Source organism: Platalea leucorodia, assembly GCF_965183815.1.
Source record: "Platalea leucorodia genome assembly, chromosome: 1".
Taxonomy (NCBI): domain Eukaryota; kingdom Metazoa; phylum Chordata; class Aves; order Pelecaniformes; family Threskiornithidae; genus Platalea; species Platalea leucorodia.
The window spans coordinates 111,347,615-111,367,341 of NC_138823.1; the positions used below are offsets into that span (position 1 = coordinate 111,347,615).

At 43.3% G+C, this 19,727-nt stretch overlaps 1 protein-coding gene across 2 annotated transcripts in view; it reads left to right on the plus strand.

Annotated features, from left to right (window-relative positions):
* GLI3 (GLI family zinc finger 3) overlaps nucleotides 1-19,727 on the plus strand; it is a gene marked incomplete at both ends in the record, with an annotated part of 195,883 nt that overhangs the window by 44,833 nt on the left and 131,323 nt on the right. For both annotated transcript variants that reach the window (XM_082330047.1, XM_082330048.1), the window contains one exon: nucleotides 8,783-9,025. In XM_082330047.1, coding sequence (XP_082186173.1) covers nucleotides 8,783-9,025 — 243 coding nt within the window. The remainder of the gene's footprint in view (nucleotides 1-8,782; nucleotides 9,026-19,727) is intronic.

Sequence of the window (19,727 nt, forward strand, 5' to 3'; positions counted from 1 at the left end):
CTTATTCTCTCAAGGCCAAGGTGTCTGGGCTGTACCTGTTACAAAGGGAGATGGTACACCAAAGGATTTATAACTTCTCTTTCACTCTTGCAGCTTCTAAGCATGGCTGATCAAATTTATATCAGGCTACAAACAGCTTTGTAAAACAGCTTTCAGGCCCTATGTTGCTGCTGGCTTGGTAGAAAGTGACAGCACCACAGAATGTCCCCCAGTGTCTGAGTGAAATGAGGCAGTTACCCTCAGATAGGCGTAAATGTGCTATTAGATGGTTGAGAAATACATTCCCCCCCCCCCCCCCTTAAACCCTCCTGGGAATTTATTGTAGTGCCTTTGATGTAACTAATTAGCCTGCTCGAAGTAAGCAGTGACTAACAGTCTAATAACTGGCTAATGGAAGGAACTTCCTAATGTTTTCAAATCAGGATCCTTTTGAGTGTCTTGCAAGAGGCTGAGGAGCTTTTCCCTTCTGAGAAATGGTTGCCAACGGTCAGATCCTGATGTCCATAGTCATCTTTCTCCAAGTTATATTTGAGACTCTGGGCTCTTTGAAGAATCTCGATGTTGGAGAGGAGCAATAATCCTGGAGATACTCTGAAAGTGCAAAGCTTGAGTTTTAGCCCTGATCAGCAGACTTGGAGCAAATATTTTAGTTTGCTTGGGCTGTCGCACAGTTACTTGCAGCCTTTGCTGAATTTTGTAAGGTGCAACACTTTTTTAAAAGAGGAAATGAAAAATAAGATTGTTTTTGCAAGAGATTTTTTCTTGTGTGAATTTCCCAATCCGCAAGTATCAAAATCAAAACATAAAATTTACTATACCAAGAAAGGGAGATGTTTTTGCCTGCCTTCTAGTTCTGCAAATTTAAAAGGCGAAATCACATACTACATGTTAGTTTTGCCAATTAATTCTACCTTCAAATATCTTCTACTTTTGCATTAAGGCTTTCTTTTTTTTTTTCTTGTCCAATGGAACTACAAAGCACTCTTACTACTAAGAGTCCCTTTCTCATCAAGCTAATGATACAGCATTTCCACATGCTAACAAACATCTCCAATACATTTTCCAGGCACAGACCATTCGCACCCAACGGCCAGACCATTTCTGATGCTGGATGTGAATCCTTCTTGCTCTACTTGCGCGAGTAGTTTCACTGAATCCCTGGGATTATGGCACAAGTAAAGCAAGCAGGATTTGGGCCCTGTAGGCCCCATGAAGGTAAACTTAAAAGCTCAACACCTGCTCGGTACCTGGGTGCAGGGTTTAGTGTTTCTGCCGCAGCAGGCGATGTCGTCACTAACACCTAGACCAGAGTGCTGGGGGCTGCGCTCCCGAGCGGTGTTAAGTATCGCTGCAATAATCCACTGTCTGCCATGGGAGAAACACGTAGCCCTGAACTTGGGAATGGAGAAAATGATTTTCAGCTGTTTTGATTTAAATTGTTTATTTTTGTTATTTTAAAGCCTGTGTGGAAATGGGCTGGGAGAGGGCTTGTTCAGAAGTGAGACTCCCACTTCTTTGGAGTCTGACCCTGCGAGTTGCTGAGAATTAGTGCCTCCGTTAACTTCCCTGAGACTCGCAGCCCCGTGAGCTGGGGCTGGGCGTTGCAGGGGCTCCGGCTCCATGTATCGGCTGGCTGGCCGTTCAGCTGGGTAGCTCTGGGCAAACGACCGACAGGATACCGTGGGACTCTGGTTCGCAGCAAGCAACTTCTGTGGCTTGATCCAAAGTCGCTGAAGTCAGTGGGATGGCTCAAGCGTCAGGTCAGTAACTTCAGGCATATACCCAAATGTTACTCCTTTTTTCACCCTCCATGTTCCGCGTGATCAGTGAGATGTAGGATCAAGTGCAAGGCAGCCCAGCCCTGCCTCCTGCCCTCCTTGTCCACCTTCTGAGGGTGAGAGTCCCAGGACTGACGAGGAGGTTTCCACAGCACCCTGTGCCTTTGTTTGTTTGTAGCTGTGTCTGCAGCTACCTCTTGTGTTCCCAAAGCAGGATTTTTTTTTTTAGCTTTAATGAGATTTTTAGCATCTCCCTATAGGTCTGATGCTGGGGTTTGTAGATGCAGACACCCAGTTAAATCTGGAAGGTGTTTGCTTGTATGAAACTTTAAAGATGGTTTTATTTTCATATGTCTGCTTAACTTCAGCCACTTGGTTTTAGTTGGGAGCAGTTGGGGAGGCACCAAGCAGTGTAAATTCATCTGGATAATCAAGAAATTGAGGTAAAGGCATTGCTACTAACAAGGCTCTCTGATCTGAAAATGTCTGAAAAAGTTTACCTGAATTTTAAGCCGCTTTGTACCATTAGCGGGTTCCCCAGCAGTCTTGGGGGAAGAGTTACGTGCACAGCTGGCAAGACCGCGAGCTGTGTTCTGCTGATAGCAACGCATGGCTGACTTGTGTTGGAGCAGTGTGATCTCTGCACGGGCCCAGTCTTGTCTCCTCCAGGTCGGTGGGAGCTCTGCCATTGACCCAGAGGAGCACAGGATCAGGCTCTGTTTTGAAAGTCGTGGAAACTGTATTGATGCACTGTGTTCTGGCCTCCTCTGTACTTTCAGAAAAAGGACTGAATTGATTTGTGCTGTAGGTGTAGCAAAAATGAATATACGTATTATTTGTGGAAAATAATGGGGGGGGGGGTGGAGTGTTACGTAGGTATTGTTGGGATGAGGTCCGCTTTCTGCCTTGTTAAATCCTGTTTCTTCCACTGAAAGTTAAAGGTGACAAACAAAAGAATATAACAGGTTTCTCAAAACAAACAAAAAAAACCAGAAAAGAGCTGTGTATTCATATTCCAAAGGTCACAAATCAGTTCCTAGAAAATACTATACATATGGTAATGGGAAGATAACTAAGCTGAAAATCCATTGCAAATGGGAATAAAAATCTATACGTTTTCAATTGAGAGCTCAGATAACATATGCTATTTATAAGCATAAAAGTCTTGTATAAGGTATGCTTAAGCTTTGTAAATAAAGTGAGTACCATACTTGTTATCTAACAGATTTTGTAGCCTCTTGTATGGTTGGAGTCTATTTTTAAAACCAATTATGACTATTGTGCTTCATATCTGTGGTAGTGTTTCCAGAGTGCATACTTCATGTGCAGTTGCTCCAAATGCAGGAAAATAACAAAGACCAAGAGTGCCCAATTTAAACTACTGTACCCACCCAACCCAAAACTTTGGTTACAACACGCACTGTTTTTAAAGGCAGGCACAATCCCACAGATGTATTTCCTCCTGCTTTGCTCTTAAGGTGGCCAGAGAGTAGTGATCAGCATGTGTATGCAAGAAGGCGCAGATACACATGTCCTAATGAGCCTGGCAATTGCTCTATTGCATCGTTTCAAGGAAGAAAATATCAAGTCTCAAACTTAGACCTTCTTAAACCTGAGGGAAATTGCTTTCTTACTTAGGTATCTATTCTATTAAGAATCTAAGTAGTCAATCTTTTTTCCATTCCATCCCCCCCTTCCTTCTGGCTCACAGAAGCCTAAAATGCTACTTTTCTGGGAAAGACTGATATTCTGACTTCAGTTTTGTAATTTAATGATGGAGAGTTTCCTTAGTAAACCAAATTTAGAGTACTAGAATGCTTATCTTATATCCAGACCTTGAACATAAAAGGCATTTTATACCAGCAATTGTTCATTTAATGAGCAATTGCAGAGTGCAGGACGGTTAAGGGATTGAGCTATATGCACCATTATTGCAAGAAGTATTCCGAAATACCAGAAATAGGACGTAAGCTCTGATCAGGGGGACTGTGAGCACAATTACCTTCTTTTCAAATCCTTCTGTGACACTGCGGGAGGAAAAAGGACTTTGAAACTTGAAAGGAAAGAGCTTGCTTTCAACCTCAAAAGCTAGGAGGAAAGGGCTCTGAAATTTGCTCAGTATTCCCAATTCACCATTAGCCTGTTTCTTCCTTTAGCCTCAAGGCATTCTCCGCTTTTTGAAAAGATGTTAAGAAATTCAGTCACAATAGAGAGCCTAGTTTTGAACATGTTTCACTCGGTCCATTGAGGTCTGGTCTTCAGCCTTTGTGTGGGGTGAATTGAGCTGAGCAGCAAGCTGGTTGGGGAGAGGTGAATGAGCAGTCTCTGTGCAGTCACAAATTCTGGCAAAGAAAAGATTACCCTTTCCTTTATTTTACAATATGCATTCCTGTACAATCCTGCTAGTGGCAATATGCGGAGCCGAGCTTGTGCTTAGGTCAATATGGAGCACTTGGTTTATAGCAACTCTTGTTAAGTTTGTCTTGTAATTGAAGCTGCTGTTGACCTTGCTTGGAGACCATTTGTAAAACCGTTTATTTAGCATAAACTGAAATAATAAACCCTCCTTCTCTTAGGCCGATTGTGATAGGGTGACATTAGTTTGATTTAATGATTAGCCGCCTGACCCCTCAGCTAGAGAGAGCTGCTTGAATAGGGAGAGTTCACTAGGAAGCACACAGGAAGAATACTAATGAGCTTGTTAAATTTAGCATGGCACCAACCACTTTTAATTCCTCTAATGGGAGAAGCACTGCCTCTCGGAGAGAGGGAGGGAGATGGGGGCGGGGGGGGGGGAAGGGAGAGAGAGGAAAAGAGAGCGAGGAATGCCCACGTCCCGGTAGCCAGAGAATTTTGGTCAAGAGAAGAGCTTGGAGGGAGCGTCAGGGTCTCTTGGACTGAGTTGTAAGTACCTTCTCTCTTCTCTTACCCAGCCGAAGTGCATCGGCAGATCACTCTCATGAGACAGTAATGCTCTCTGCAAGTTGCAGGCAGAAATGTGGCAATGAAACTTAATACATAAACAGATTTAACTGGGCTGGTGTTGTCTCGTTTAAGCAGGGGTCTCTGAAGTGTGTTGAGACTTATTGTTAGCATGGTATATCAGTAGATTTCAACTTTTTTGGTTGCTGACTTGAAGAGGTTTAAAGTAAAAAAGCTTCTACTTTGTCATGGTCTACAATAAAAAAAAGAGCAAAAAAAGTTCAACAAGGAAAGAAAGTTTAATGGATTTTTGCATTAGGTTTTGGTTTGTCCTGATTTTTAATTTTCTGGGTAAATAGCTGAGCAATTAAAAGTGCGTTTATTCAGGCATGCTGTCCAGTGTGAGTTTTTTGAAAAAGCTTGTGGATTAAATGAGGTGCTCCTCGGTGCGCAGCACTTCTAATAAAAACAGCTTCTGGTCAGAATAGCGGGACTACATTGGGTATTTCTCAGTGGATGGGAGAATGTTGGATTAATGTGATCGTTCCAGTCTGGGCACCTGTAACACCTGTCTCTGGCTACCAGCTTGCTAAGACAGAGCAGGGTATACATGAAGAAAGAGCAGCTTATGCAGATTGCTCTTGGGGCCTGATTACTTTTTTCTTTTCTTATTTAACCCCTGTTTCTTACACCCGCAAAAGGTAGGATGAACTATTCTGCAGCCAGTGGGTTCCCACCAGTGGGAAGCAGGTGGAGATGAGGGAGGATCAGTCCCTTTAACTTTGGCATTTGCGTCTCTGCAAGATTTTAACAAATAGCATGTTTCTTTTGACCCTAAAGCTGACCGCTTCTAAAACGTGAGCAGAGCAGTAACAGTTGTCATGTATTTGGCTGTAAACCCCTTCAGCAGATGCTGCTGAAGAAGTAGGCTGTTTACTTACATTTTCGCTGTAGACTCCCACTTGTTGCCATGGTGGACAGTATGTTTCTGTCAATAATTTGGCCTGGCGCAGCTTGCCTGCACTTACTCTTAAAACTTTATTGAACAACTCAACTGAAACAGAACAAGATTAGACAGCTTTTGCCTTTTGGTGCACTGGAGTGGCTCGCTTGCCGTTGTGAGAGCTGGCAGCGTTACTGCACGAGGAGTTTCCCGCTCGGCGCCCGGGCGGCTCCGGCAAACCGCTCGCCTGCTCGTGTCCTGGAGCGCAGGTGCTGTCAAGGGTCTCATCTGCCCCCTATGAAAAGCAACTCAGTGGTGCAGAGTGTGAAGTAAATGCTTAGCAAGATGTTTGGCCGTTGAATATGCCATACGATTGCAACAATGCTGTCATGTTTACTTTTAAAAAAAAAAAAATACTTTTGGGGAAATTTTTACATGGCAGACAGCGCACAGAGATGCTTGCCTTCTAACAGCACGTGGCAGTCGTCTCGTAAATGGGGAGAGAGAGGGTTTGATGCAGAAGGAAAAATACTGCTTTTTTGTTTTCTTTCCTTTTTTCCTTGAGGAACCAAAAAAAAAAAGGAAAGTTTATTAAAACAAAACACATTTTTTTCTTTAGTTTCAAAGTTACTGAAAGTAGGTTTTGAATTTCATTCAGCAATTTGGAAAATCGGCTTGTTCCATAGCAGTCACTAGTACCTTGATTCATTGCACATGCATGTTTTGAGAAGGAAAGAATAAAAGTGGAGCCTGCAGACAGATGTCAGCTTCTTGGTGTATCCCAGGATGGCAGTTTTAACAAATATTATCTTTATATGGAAGAGTAAAAGAACTGAAGTCCTATCTGATCCTCGGATTGATTATACAGCCCCACAAATCACTCCAGCTTGCTTCTTTCCGTACTGTGGTAGCACAGGTTAGTTCTCTCTGCTTAAGGGTCTGTCAGGATTTCAAATAGAGTGTAATCCCCTATTTTTACAAAAGTTTACATCTCATCAGCGAAAGTTCACTCTAGGTTGAAATTTAACATAAAAGACTCCAGCGACGAGAAACATGATGGAAAATATGACTTTGGGGTGATTTATTTTTTTATTTTTTAGTTATACAAGCAGCTTTCTAAAAACCTCATATAAGTTTTAAAGTTTTAGACTCTTTTGCAGTTCTCTAACTAAAACCAGCTTTGGTGTAAAAAGTTGAAACCTTAAACCCTGCTAATCCAGAGCAGGGACCGGTGCCTGTGCATATTAATAAAAAGTAGAAAAGGGCAAAGGGTTTAAACTCTGCAGTGTTGTTGTCTGTTTCCATTAACTCTTTCTTCTCAGACCCAATCCTGGAAATGCTCTGTATGGAGAATTACTGCTGGCTGTAAAAAGAATTCAGTCCCTGGAAGATGCTGATAAGTCAGCAGACCCCAGTTGCTGTAATAGTTGGAGATAGAAAAATAATTAAGTGCTCAATAGGCTATGCTGCTGGGTTTTCTTGTTGTTGCTACTTGGGAGGAGAGGGGGCAGGGAGAAGCCTAGCAAGCACTGCATTCAAAGCAGTGGCGTGGCTAGTTTATACATATATTGGCTAAGATTCAGGTCCAGGTATCTATACGTACGGAGCCTGTTTCTAATCTAATGCATATGAAGGCGAATAGGTTGAATTACGCTGGTGTCAGGCTCGGTGAAAGTAGTCTCCTGGTGAATTGCTCACTGGTGCTTTTGCTGTGTGAACAAGTACACGAGGGCAAGGTACAAGTGAAAATTTAGCCCTGACCTTGAATCGCTGACAACTGAAGTGCAAACTTGGCACTGTTGTCAATGATCCTTCCTTGCATGTGGGTTGTAGAGTATGTGTACCTTAGTTTTGTTTCCTAGGGGTGTTTTAATTTCCTTTCCAGTTACCTTTTTTGTGCCCGGTGTTTAACAATATGAGGTTCCTCATGCACTTAGAGAACTGCTGAGGAACTTCTGAAGCTAAGCATATTTATCAGTACTTCTTCAAGATGTATTGGTGTATGCCTGCACGTGCAGGGTGGTTGATTGAACAAGACTGTACCTGGAGCGTGGATATGGGTCAGGCTTACAGCCAGCAGTCGCGCTCGTTTAGAGAAAAGGCTTTGTAATTTTAATGCAATAATGTAACTTTAGGAGAGCATTTACAGTAGAGACTTGTGTAGCTAACAACCCCTCCACAACATGGCACGTGTGAAACGTACCCAGGAACGTGCATCTGGCTTTTGAAGAACAGAACTGCTTGGTTTGGTGTTCGAAGGGTGCATGTGGTCTGTGGGGGTTAAAATTCGTGTGGGAGCAGAGGGTTGGTTCAGCACCCAGTCCTGGGGCTACCTGCAGGGGAGGCTGGTGGAGCTGTCGTCAGGAGGCCCCTTTCCCCTCATAAGTGGTACCTCAGGCCTAGAGGTTTACTCCAGACTAGGGCTTGGGTTTGGTCCTCCTATTCCCCCGCCCCGGCCCCCCTTGGTCATTAAGAATTTGTGGGTTGTATGTGTGGATATGGGAGCATGCTCCACCGCCCTCCATATGCATCCTTGTGGTCACACTGTTAGAGCAGGTGGCCTCACTTGCGCCTGCCTGATGCTGCTGGTGCTGTATCTTGAGCAATTCTACCCATTTTATTGTTGCCCACCTTACTTCTGATTGCGAACGACCTTCCTGCAAGGCTCCAGCCTCTCACACAAGCAAACCTCCAGGGCCTGGAGCCGGGCTGCAGAGCAGCAGTGGGTGGCTAGGTTTGATTTAGACCCAGCCAGCGGGGTTCATCTTCTCCTCGTTGTGACAAATTGTTTTTTGCCTCCCTGTCAGGCAGCCCAAACTCCTAGTCTCCTTGTCCCAGAGGCAAGAAAACAGCGAGCCTGTGTCTGTTCTCACAGGATTGATAGCCCCGCCGGTAGGAGCATCGGTGCATGGGTGACGATGATCTACCGCTCAGCAGCTGCCCGCTCCGAACGGGCGGGCTTCCCTGGCCATCTCTCATAGCCACACATGCACCTACTGTCACAAACTTACACCGTGAGGAGGAGGGCGGCGGGGGGGGGGGAGAACTTTTCTTTATTGTGTTTGCTATAAATGGGCTAAAAGTGTGCGTCTCTCTTTCTCCTTCCCTTCTCTCTTTCTTCTCCCTCGTTTTTTTGCAGAGGATGAAAGTCCTGGGCAGACCTATCACAGAGAGAGAAGGAACGCGATCACAATGCAGCCGCAGGGTGGGCAAAGCCTCGGCAAGATCAGTGAAGAGCCTTCCACGTCGAGTGAGGAAAGGGCCTCATTAATCAAGAAGGAGATCCATGGATCTATATCGCACCTTCCCGAACCTTCTGTACCTTACCGTGGGACGCTCTTTACCATGGACCCCCGAAACGGTTACATGGACCCTCATTACCGTGAGTATCGACTGCTGGTTCGTTTGGGGATGCAAAGTTGGAAGGCTGTCAAGGCTGTCAAATTTAATGCAATTTTATTTGTCACCTTGCATCATCCCCAGGGAGAGCTGCTTTGTCTGGGGGGGTGTGTGAGGTAATGCAATCTTTTTTTTTTTTTCTGAAGTTAAAAACCAGGAGGCCGTTGCATTGCAGCTTGAAATTATCACAGGCCTCTGCAAAGCAACTTCCACAGGACATCTCATCTGTTGCTAATCCTCCTCAGCTGTCCAGGGTTGCATTTGCTCCACCTCCTTAATACATGAAGAAAAAAAGCCTCATTAAAGAAAGCACAGAAGGAAAATGAAACAGGCCTTAAAAATCCCTCTTTTAAAACAATGTTGAAGTATGGTATTAAGAGGAGGAAGGACCATGCCTTGTACAATGAGAATTTGGAGGGAGGGGGATTGGAGGGTTTATTGCTGTGTTTTGGGGTTTTTTGTTTTGTTTTGGCTGTTTTTTAGGGATTCATGTGTGTGTTTTGAGCATGTGGGCTGATGGAGTGGTTTTGCAATTTTCTTCCCCAGCTACAGTTCCCTGAAGTTTGGGGGTGGGGTGGGGAGAAGGCAAATGTTTTCAACTTCTGAATTCCTGCTCAGGCATTAATAAAAAAGTAAGAAATTAACTGACACTTGAACACAGATGTGGAATGGATTTCTCCACAGGCAAAATATGAGGGAGTTAAGCAATTTTTTTCATCTGCTTCTAGTTTACAAAAAAGAAAGAGAAAAAAATCATTTAGTTGTCTAGTAATGAAGTACATCTTGAGGTGTCAAGGCTTGTGCCTTTTGATTATAGATTTATCACCCAGTCAGGATACAGATTTGCCATTTAACCTTCCCGTCTGCAGTTCCAGATGATAGGCTTAAGACCCACAAAGAGGGGCCAGTCTGCATAGTTTTTTTTTTTTCTCCACATCATTCAGAAATTTTAGTGTGTTAAGGCAAAAGGTCATTAGCCAGATGACTGATTAGTGAGGACAGCTGATTAGTGCATGTTTTTTGCTAAAGAAAGTGCCAGGGATAAAAGCTAATTTTATCCCTTCATTAGTTGGGCTAGCAGCAAAGGGGAATGTTCACTCATCAGGGTGCAGATCAAAGTATGTCTCGCACAACCTTAAGTCTCACCAACCTCCTTTAAAAAAAAAAAAAGACTGATCGTTAATAAGGATGGAGATATTATCAGAAAACGAACACTTGTTGTCTTTATAGTTTAGTTCAGTATTTAGGGGAAAGTTTGCAGTTAAGCTTTTGAGCTTTCTTCCAGTGTACGGTTTCTGTACACCCTCCTCCTCCTCTCTCGCACAGCCCTGCTCAAGCCCTCTGGGGGAGTTACTCATCTTTCTGCTGAGGAGGATGTGCCGCAGCACACCAGCAGCAGACGTGCCTGCCAGAGAGGCGTGAATGTGCAGAGCAAGCGACCGCTCACGAGCAGCAGTGCGTAGAAATGCTAGCTTGTGGGTCGGAGATGCCATTCGTCACTTAGAGTTTGTTAATGCAACCCCCGAATCACACTTGAAAAAAAAGTCTTATTGGGGAAGCAAAATAGCTTCTCTGTTTGTAGGCAGTACAGCTGGGGAGATAAAATGTGTGACAAAAACAACCCCCCAAACAAACAACAAACCTTATGCTGAATTTAGTGGTGACGATTGCCGTTTTGACCATCTGAGCAGCTGCCAGCTCACCCCTTAAATCTCGTTCAAAGTGTTATTGATACTACTGAAGATTCACACCGAAGAAAAAGGGTCGGCTGGTTAGAATGAGTCTGAGTGGTTTGCATTTAGTTTATTTAGCTTTACTTTATTGAATTTGCCTTTTTGATGAGAGTTCTCAAGATATAATGAAGCTACTATGTCTGTATTGTGACCAGTAACTCTAGCTAGTTAGGATGTGTGGGCTACTATAAAAACATTGATGTCAGAAGTTGAGAGAACAGCAGAAGTTGTCCAGCATGTAACAGCAGAGAAACAGGCGATGAGTTAATTTTAAATGAGCAACATGATCTTAAAGCAGAAGTCTGAGAAAACATCAGATGGGCAGACCTGCTTCACCGCTGCTGTAGCGAGTTGTACATTTGTTCTCACTGATTTATAAAATCCCTCAAGCTATTAATGTCATATAAAGAGCCATCATGCTTTTATTTACCTTTAATAGATGTGATAGAGAAGGACAAGTAAAGAGACAAATGTCTAGTTAGATTTATAGGAAAGCAGACAGGCTTACTGAAATTTTCATAGTAGTTGTATCATATATGTAAGGCATGCTTTCATCAAAGTGGTGACTGTATTCAGGCTGACACTGAACAGTGGTCCATATGAAGAAGGCTGAATAATGTAAACATACACCAGTCCCACTGTAGCAACAGGTGAAGAACCAGCAAGGCTATCGTTCCCTTCCTTAGCTTCTTGCCAGTTTTGCTGGGCATATGGATAGAAAATACTGTTTTAATTCAACATAGTCAGGTATGTAAACACTCACAGTAATTCCTTAGTTTCCCTGTGGTTGGAAAATATAGACTTTTCAAGATGCCTAATTTGTGCTTCTATTTATACCCACTTTGTATTTAAAAGTGTGGGCAGGCTTCCTGTAACACAGGAAAAGGGAAAATAATATTTTTGAAGAAGGACATCTGTATATTTTTATGACAAGAAAAGAAAAAGAGCATTTAAGTCAATTGTGTGTGGAACGCATGTCCCCTCCAGGAGCTGCATTTATTAGAAACAACTTGAATGCTTTGCATTTCTGCATGTAAATATGCGTGTCTCTGTATGTGTGCTGCAGGATTTCTTGTTGTTATAATTTTTTTCCTAATTAAAATGACTGATGTTGTAAATGTTGGAAATAATAGTTACCATATATGTGGAATAAATACCTCATTGAGGGGGAGTTTGCTCTCCTGCCGAGTGTGGGTGGGGATAATGTTTGTGTTTCAAGTGGACCAGCTTTTCAAACAGCTGGGATGAAACATGCTGTGGAGCTGGCGGGCCTTCTGCACTGCCCGAGAGCCCCTCGGCCACTTAGCAACTGAGAATGAGAGCGGCCTCGTGCTCAGCCCACAGCCTCTGTCTTCAGGAGACAAAAGGGAAAACGTACAGGCCTTAACCAGAAATTTTTGTTTTCTGTCCTTTTTCTGTTATGAATTTCTTAAGCACTGTTTAAACACCGCTCACAAAGTGTGGGGGGTTTGTTTTTGTTCTTTTAACTTTTTAAAAACTTTTTTCTTTTTAAAAGCTTTAGGGCAGATGACAAAAATGCTGGAGTTTCTTATCACGTGTTGCACTTCTTTATTGAGGAGAGCAGGGTTACTGCGCTTAATCACAGTATTTCTTAAATGGGTTTAAAACCCTGTGTTTCTCAAACACTGATTGCAGTAGTAGTTGGACCCCTTGTTAATGTAAATTCTGTCTCTAGAGGTGGGGCTGAGGCAGGGGAGGTGGGGATAGCAACTTCCCTTTGTTATTCTCTTCCCCAGTTTTAATTCCCACGCAGATTTATGGCAGTGCTAAGACTGCCTGTCTCACAAGTCATTCCTCATGGAAAAAATGAATCATTCCTGATGTAAACACTTTGATTTAAAACATACTGCTGGTATTCTTCCCTGGGTTTCACAGCTCATCTGAAAGAATTGTTAGTTCCTAATTAGTAAAGCCTGAAGAATTATCTTAAGTAAGAAGCAGTGACAGTTCAGTTGGCTCTGATCTTAAAAATTCATATATACAGGAATGGGCCTGGCAGGATTTTTTCTGGTGCATCCCTTCATCTGAAAGACTGCACTGAAAGTAGCTGAAAGCAGGAACTCACTCTTTTTTTTTTCTTTTTTCTCTGGTGTGGTTTTTTTTTTTTTTTTTTTTCTTCCTTACTGGGGATTTATTCTGCTGGTTGTGAAGCTTCTGTATCTATCCGGGGAAGTGGGAACTGCTTATTGCACATTTCATAGGATTAACCCTCCAAAGGTATTGATTGCTCTCAGTTCCCACTGACTGTGCCTGGACTTGTGCTTTGTAAGGATCAGGCCCCTCATAACTGCCTGGGTTAGATTACCCAGTGTTAGTGTCATCTCAAAATCAATTTGCAATGTGAACAAAAGACCACAGCAAGGAAAATACAGTGCTAGTTCATGAGGTGCACTTGTTCATTTACTGTGTTTTAATTTCTATTGACAAGAATTCCCCTTCCTTCATCTCCCCATAGAAAAGGAAAAAGGAGGAAATGAAAAAGGAAATTGGATTCTGTTTCTGCAAATGCAAACTGGTAACTGTAAACAGCGCCTTAAAATGCAATAATTAGAAAGCAATGACTTTTCATGGCAGTGTGGCTTGAACCACGATGGCCAGCTATGTGCGGCACCTTGGATGGTGAGAGCAGTCCAGGTTGCCACCAGCAGATGAGCTCATGGAAGGGGGTCTCCATTTGCTTTGTAGAGGGGAGAGCCGGTGGCCTCCCTTGTCCTCTCCTGGGCACATTTTGAGACCCCGAAGGGACAACTGAGACACTTTTGGATAGTCCTAAAGTGGGCACTTGTCTTAGCTCACCTCAAGCTTCCCAGCGTCACAGGGTGGCAGGAGCCCAGGACAGCTTTTTGTAGAGGGTTTCCCCCCAGCCTTGTTGCAGAGTGGTAGGAGAGTGTCAGTGAGGAATCCTTGTAGAGATTTAGGGCTGGGGTCTTTAAAAACATTTAGGGGCTCTTCAATTTCAAAGTGAGTTTGGCCTCTTAAATACCTCTGAAAATTTGGGTCCTACTTCTTCAGCTCTTTCAGCAGCATTTTGCAGGGGAGGGACTTAAGCGCTCTAGTAACAAAACTCTCCACTGACAGTGATTTATGGGGTGGTTTCCAAATGTTGTCAAGGAGGGGTAGTCGAAAAAAGTAAAATCTAAAGCTTTTAATAAAACTCACAGGAAAAAAAGCCTCTAGTACAAAAGTGAATGTCAGATTACTGGTGTCAGCTGAGCAACTGAAATGTTGGTCTTTAAGAAAATCAGCATGTTCGCAAAAAAGTGTTTGGGATAAAAATCTGAAATGTAATAGTATCTTTCAATAGCTTCCAACAAAAAAACATTACTGCTCTCAAAATCAAACAGGGTCAGAGGCAACTTCAATTTGAAATTTTGGAAGGTGCTGCAGACCCCTTAAGCTTAACAGCAGCTTATAAATGGAAATCTCTTTTCCAAGATGCCTCCCAGACCGCCCTGGTCGTGTTTGGGAAGTTCTGCTCACTACAAATACTCCTGTCCATTTCTCTGGAGTCCTTCTCTGGAATAACTGGGGTCTGTTGAGAGCCCTGGAGTTGCTGCCCCTGTGTGGTCCTCTCATTTGGAAGTAACAGTTGCACCCATAGATTTACAGCTAGAAGTGGTGCATAGAGATGTCCTTTCTCCTACCAAATTTTCTCTCTCCTCAGCATGAGACAGATTGCAGAACTGCCAATGCATGAAAGGCCTTGAAATGTAATGTGGTTGAGAAGGTGAAAGTGTTTGTTTTTTTTTTCCCCGCTTTGTTTTGTTTTTAAGTTTAGGTGAATACATATCTTCAAATACTGACTTTCTTTTCTTGCTGTTACCAGTAGTATTAATTTCAGCTGGAAACTATAGGCAATGATATGGAAGGAGATGATCCTGTTTGTGTGTAGAGGGTAGAATAGGATATTTATGAGATCTCTTATGACCCTATAATTCTGTTGGATTTAAATTTTAAAAATATCCTGAGGATCACTTTTTTTTTTAATTATCCCTCTACGGCACCTGAAAGATTTACCTGCCAGGCACTACTGGGTATGGAGCCTTCTGAGAAGCAGATGGGTTCTGTTAATCTCTGCCTTTTTTGGTTGTTTAAGTGCATGTAAGCTGTGGGGTGAGGTTTTTTTGGTTTGGGTTTTTTTTGTGTTTTTTTGTTTGTTTGTTTTAACAGAATAGGGAAGATGAAGACAGAGGACAAATGCAAAAACATGTCTTTCACAGATTTGATTTGGTTTGTCAGCTAAAGCTTTTTTAGACGCTTTACAGTATGTATTTGTTGTATACTGCCTTCATGGAAGGAGACAGAATACATTGCTTGGAGCCATAGAATGATAGTTAAGAATTCTGGAAAAAAAGCCAAGAAATAATGTAATCCATCTCTTTAGCCTCAAGGCAGATCAGCTGTCCCTAAATCAGGAGAGAATGGAAAGCTGCTTAAGAAGTTTCTGTGTCCCTTGATACGTGGGCATTTCTGTCTTTAAGAGCCTTGTGACAGGATCTGTAGTGGGTTTGGACTGATCTTGTGTCCCTACATGGTAACTTCGATAGCATCAGCAGTGAAAGGTGGGGAAAAAAAATTCAGGAGCCATAAAAATCTGAGTTGAAAAGTTTTGATAAAGTTTCCTCTTCCCTCCTGGAGATCTGCTAGCCTGCAGGAGATACAGTACTTCCCATTGCTGTCTTCTCTGAAAAAAAACCAGCCCCCAAAACCCCCCAGCCTGACGCATAACTGTTGTGCTCATGACTGCCATTTCAACAGGCAAGATCATTAGTTTTCTCTTTTTATTAGTTATCAGAGTGATCTTTGTGCTGTTGAGGCTGTGTAGTGCAAGGGGTTAGCCAGTTATGACAGGTATGTAGAGAACTAGTGGCCAAAGGAAGATAAACATCATTTGTTGCAAATCTTGAAGCATCCCATAATGCCCGAGGTTGCTGTCTTTCAGTCAGCTTTTTGAGTGCTTTGCCCTGCGAGCATTTCTTGGCCAAGGGGACATGGTTTGAAAAGCGGTCTCTTTGACTTGGCTGCTTAGAGCTTTAAAAAAAGGTTAGCCAGAACTCAGCCTCATGCAGTTTTTGGTGTCAGATGTTACCTGTATCTGTAAGGAGCTTTGTGGCTGCAACAACTCGAGTGTTTGTGGCAAAGCATGGGGAACATGTGAACCAAGTGCTGGTTCAGTGATCATGATTTTCACCAAGAACTGAAGCAGATTCTCCTGATCTGGTGAGTACAAGCCATGTACTTAACCACTGTGTAGTGCTTTACACTGCTGGGGACATGGTTCTCTTGCATTGGTGGCCTACCATCTGGTTAATACGATAGAGGGAATTCAGTTGCCTAAGCAGAGGTTTCAAGTGCCTTTTTCATGCCTGGGAGGTTCCTAGCTGATCTGTGTCTGCCACCTTGGAATGACTGGTCTTCAGCACATCCTATGTTTTATCTGTTAACTCTGTATGAATGTCTCAGATACCTTAGGGCTCTAAGATGGCACTATGTGTCCGTGTTCAGGTAGCTGAATCCTCATCAGTATTGCAACTGGGCATTCAAATCAGTGTGTCCAAATGTAGACAGTAAATATTTAAGTTCAGTTATTTTTTTTTTATCGCCACAGTCATCGTCCAGCTCTTGTGAAGAAATCTGTGGCAATAATTAGATTGCAGAGTAGCTAATGTCTACAGGGTGCTCCTTTTTCATGCTTCCCTTGTGTTAATTTTGTTGCGTCCTGGGTGCTTGTCACTGAGATCTGGATGTGCATACCCTTCCTTGCTGCTGCCCTTGGCACTGGGGGGAAGCCCAAATGTGTGGGCACAGGAGGAGGGTGTTGTGCCCCAGAGGATGCCTCAGACTGCACAGTGAGTGTAATGGCAGTGTGGGGGCACCGTGGACCTGCTCTCCCCATGGCATGGACTTGTCAAGGGAGGTTTTGAAAGGCAGCATGGTTCCTGGTGACAAGGTACAGTTTCAAGGTTGTCCTATGGAAGTCTCTCAGCGCCAGCTTTGGCCTCCTGTTGGAGTCTTGGGGTTGAACAGGCCTTTACTTTTAATACAGTTTAAATGCTTTGGTTGCTGAACCATTTTCAGGATCACTAGCGGATACAGCTTTATTCCTATTGATTGAGCTCAGTACTTAAGAGGAGAGCCTCTTAGCCATAGCCTCTGCTTCCTTTTATTCACACCTAGTAACCCAATTAGCTTCCTCTTAGCCTGGCTCTTGGGTAGTTTACACAGTACTCTCTAACCTCTTATTAAAACACTGCTCTAATTACTTAAAACTGGGGCTCTTGAGCTTGCTCGGTGGGTCACATCAGAGTTTGGAGATCACGTCAGGAACACTTCCCCCTTCAGTCAGGGTTGTACTGGCTACCTTTTCTCATTTGTGATCATATAACTTAGAGCTGAGGCAGCAACTACCAGTGTGGGGAACCAGTGCTGTACTAAATATCAGTGTATTGGTAGCTGTGTTTTAAAGAGTACAGCTGCTCTATTGCCGTGTGGTCACTGGCACGTGTGGTGGTGGTTGGTACACAGCGGCAGGAGAGGCAGTACGTGCATGGGAGTGTTTGTATGTACAGGTTTGTACCTCATCTTCGTACTTCCTTTTAAAAATAAGAGTAATCACTTAAAGAGCAGAAGAATGTTTTGTATTGTCTTTCAGAATTTGTCTTGCTGAGTTTTTGGAGTTCAGCACAGATAGCTCCCCTGATAACGGAATCGCTTTCTAATCTAAATTATGCTTGTTTCCTGCTTCACACTGAATAAGGTAGAAGAGAGTCCCCCATTGTTCATTCTGGTTTCCCTTTCACATTTCAGTGCTGCCCCAAGCCATCATTTTTCCCGAACAGCCAAATGGTGTTGATCCGGAACCCAATGAATTCAATGAATCAACAGCTGCTGGCTTCAATGAATTTTGTAATAATCCCCAGTTGCCTTATATTCTACCCTTTCATTTTACCTGCTCCTTGTGCTAGTTGTAATTTAAAATCATAATTCCCAAGGATCCATGTTGCTATTTCTCAAATGAAGAGCCATCCTCTATCTACAGTCCCCTGTTGAAGTAGCTTATGGTAACAAGCCAAAAGTAATGGCATATGACATACTTTCAAATAAATGGCTGATTATGGTAACAGCTGAGTGTAACACCATACCGAGTGTTGAAGTAGATAACTAATGAGGTAGAATGTGTTGAAATCAATTTCATTCCCCCATGGCATGCTCCTTAGTGTAAAAAGGTACTGCATTTGATTGGTATGTTTTTCACCAACCTGCCCACAGATACAGCTGTTGAAAGTCTCCAGCTTTGGCCTTGATTTCTGTTAGACATTGTTGAAATGAAACTGGGTTACTTGGGTGAATAAGGTTTGTTGGATCAAGGCCTGTGTTATGTATAAACAGTGGTTGCTCACTTTACCGGGATGGACCAGCATGGTACGGTGATAGGAAGCTGCTGGCACCAAAGCCATGTTTCATGCTGGACGATATTTGAGTTGGCATCAACACCAGTGATCTACGGTGCTTTTACCAATAAAATTGGTGCCAGACATCAAAAACATTAACTGCTGCTATGATAGGAGTGGAATTTCTTTCTTCTTTTAACAAGAAGGGAGAAGAGGAGCAGTAGTCATATATCACTGACTAATCATTGAGCTGCACAGTGCTTGGGCTGTTTGATTTGGAAAGTCTGTTGTATGGCCTGCTCAATATGCCCCTACTTTGCCTGGGACTGGCAGTGACCATGGTCTATGCTTATTTTTGCTCTTACAGGTTTTCAGGTTTTCTTGATTTGTCAACTTGAGTACAGAAAATTTAAACAAGCTTACAGGCACATAAAGCCAACTGGAAGAAACCCCTTATAAATAAAGACTGAAGGCCTGATCTGGCTTTGTCTGCTCCCATGGAAAAAATTACAAAATGTGAATGAAACCCAAAATGCTGGCCTGTGAAAGTGTTTCTGGGTTCTTGTGGGGAAATGGCACATCTCTTCAAAGATGGTAGTTATTTGTCATGTACGTCACAAATTAATACGTCCTATGTTTAGTAGTGCCTTCCATCCTCTGTGCATTATAAACCAGACAGGCAGGTTGAGGACATGGGCTGCTATAGTGGTTCCTCCCATAGATGTTAGTTTTGTGTGTATACTGCTCTGAAAGGTGATCTGTCCGGGGAGGTTAAAGCATGCCGCACCTCTGCATCCTGACCAGCCTCCCTCTCTGGGATTTTTTTGGTAGACAGCCTGTGGGGGCGTTGCCCATCTTGTGTTAACACGTGGGCCTTGCCTGGGTGTGCAGGGTCCTGCTGGACCAGAGGAGCGTAGGCCAGTTACTGCTGAGACCGTGCTTGAAGGCTGGCAAAGCAGAAGGCTGACATGCCTTATCTTAAGGGGGTGGCCTCTGGGCTGCCTTTGAGAAATGATGTAGACATGGATACTGCTTGTTAAGGCTACACAAGGTATTGACGCAGCTCCCCGAGGAAGATGGACATCTGAAACGGTGTGGTCTGCTAGCTGTTGAGAAATGACTGTTGTATTTTCTTAGGGGAGGCTGGTGCTAGCCTGGCATTGCTCTGTGGTCCTGAAGCACAACGCCCTGTTACGGGAATTGTCATATGGATGGGAAGAAGTCATCTTTAACTTTAAATTCCTTCAGAGCATGCCTCTAGGCCAGGTTAGTTTGGCAACACATGCCAATAGGTCTTGGCTCCAGAAAGTGCTGTGGTCTGCTCGGTGTTTTCCACGTAATGCCTTTTTAAATTAACATTCAGACCCTATATATCTGCTCCTTGTTTGCTGCAGTCTTTGCTTATCTGTGTGTAATGATGAGAGATCAAGTGTCCAGCTCAGCTGTTTGATGCAGAAGCCCTCCATTTACATGCTGGGTGGAATTCTCCCAGATGCGATTTCCCAGGAAGCTTCACAAGCAGAAGGTGCTTTCTCTTTCC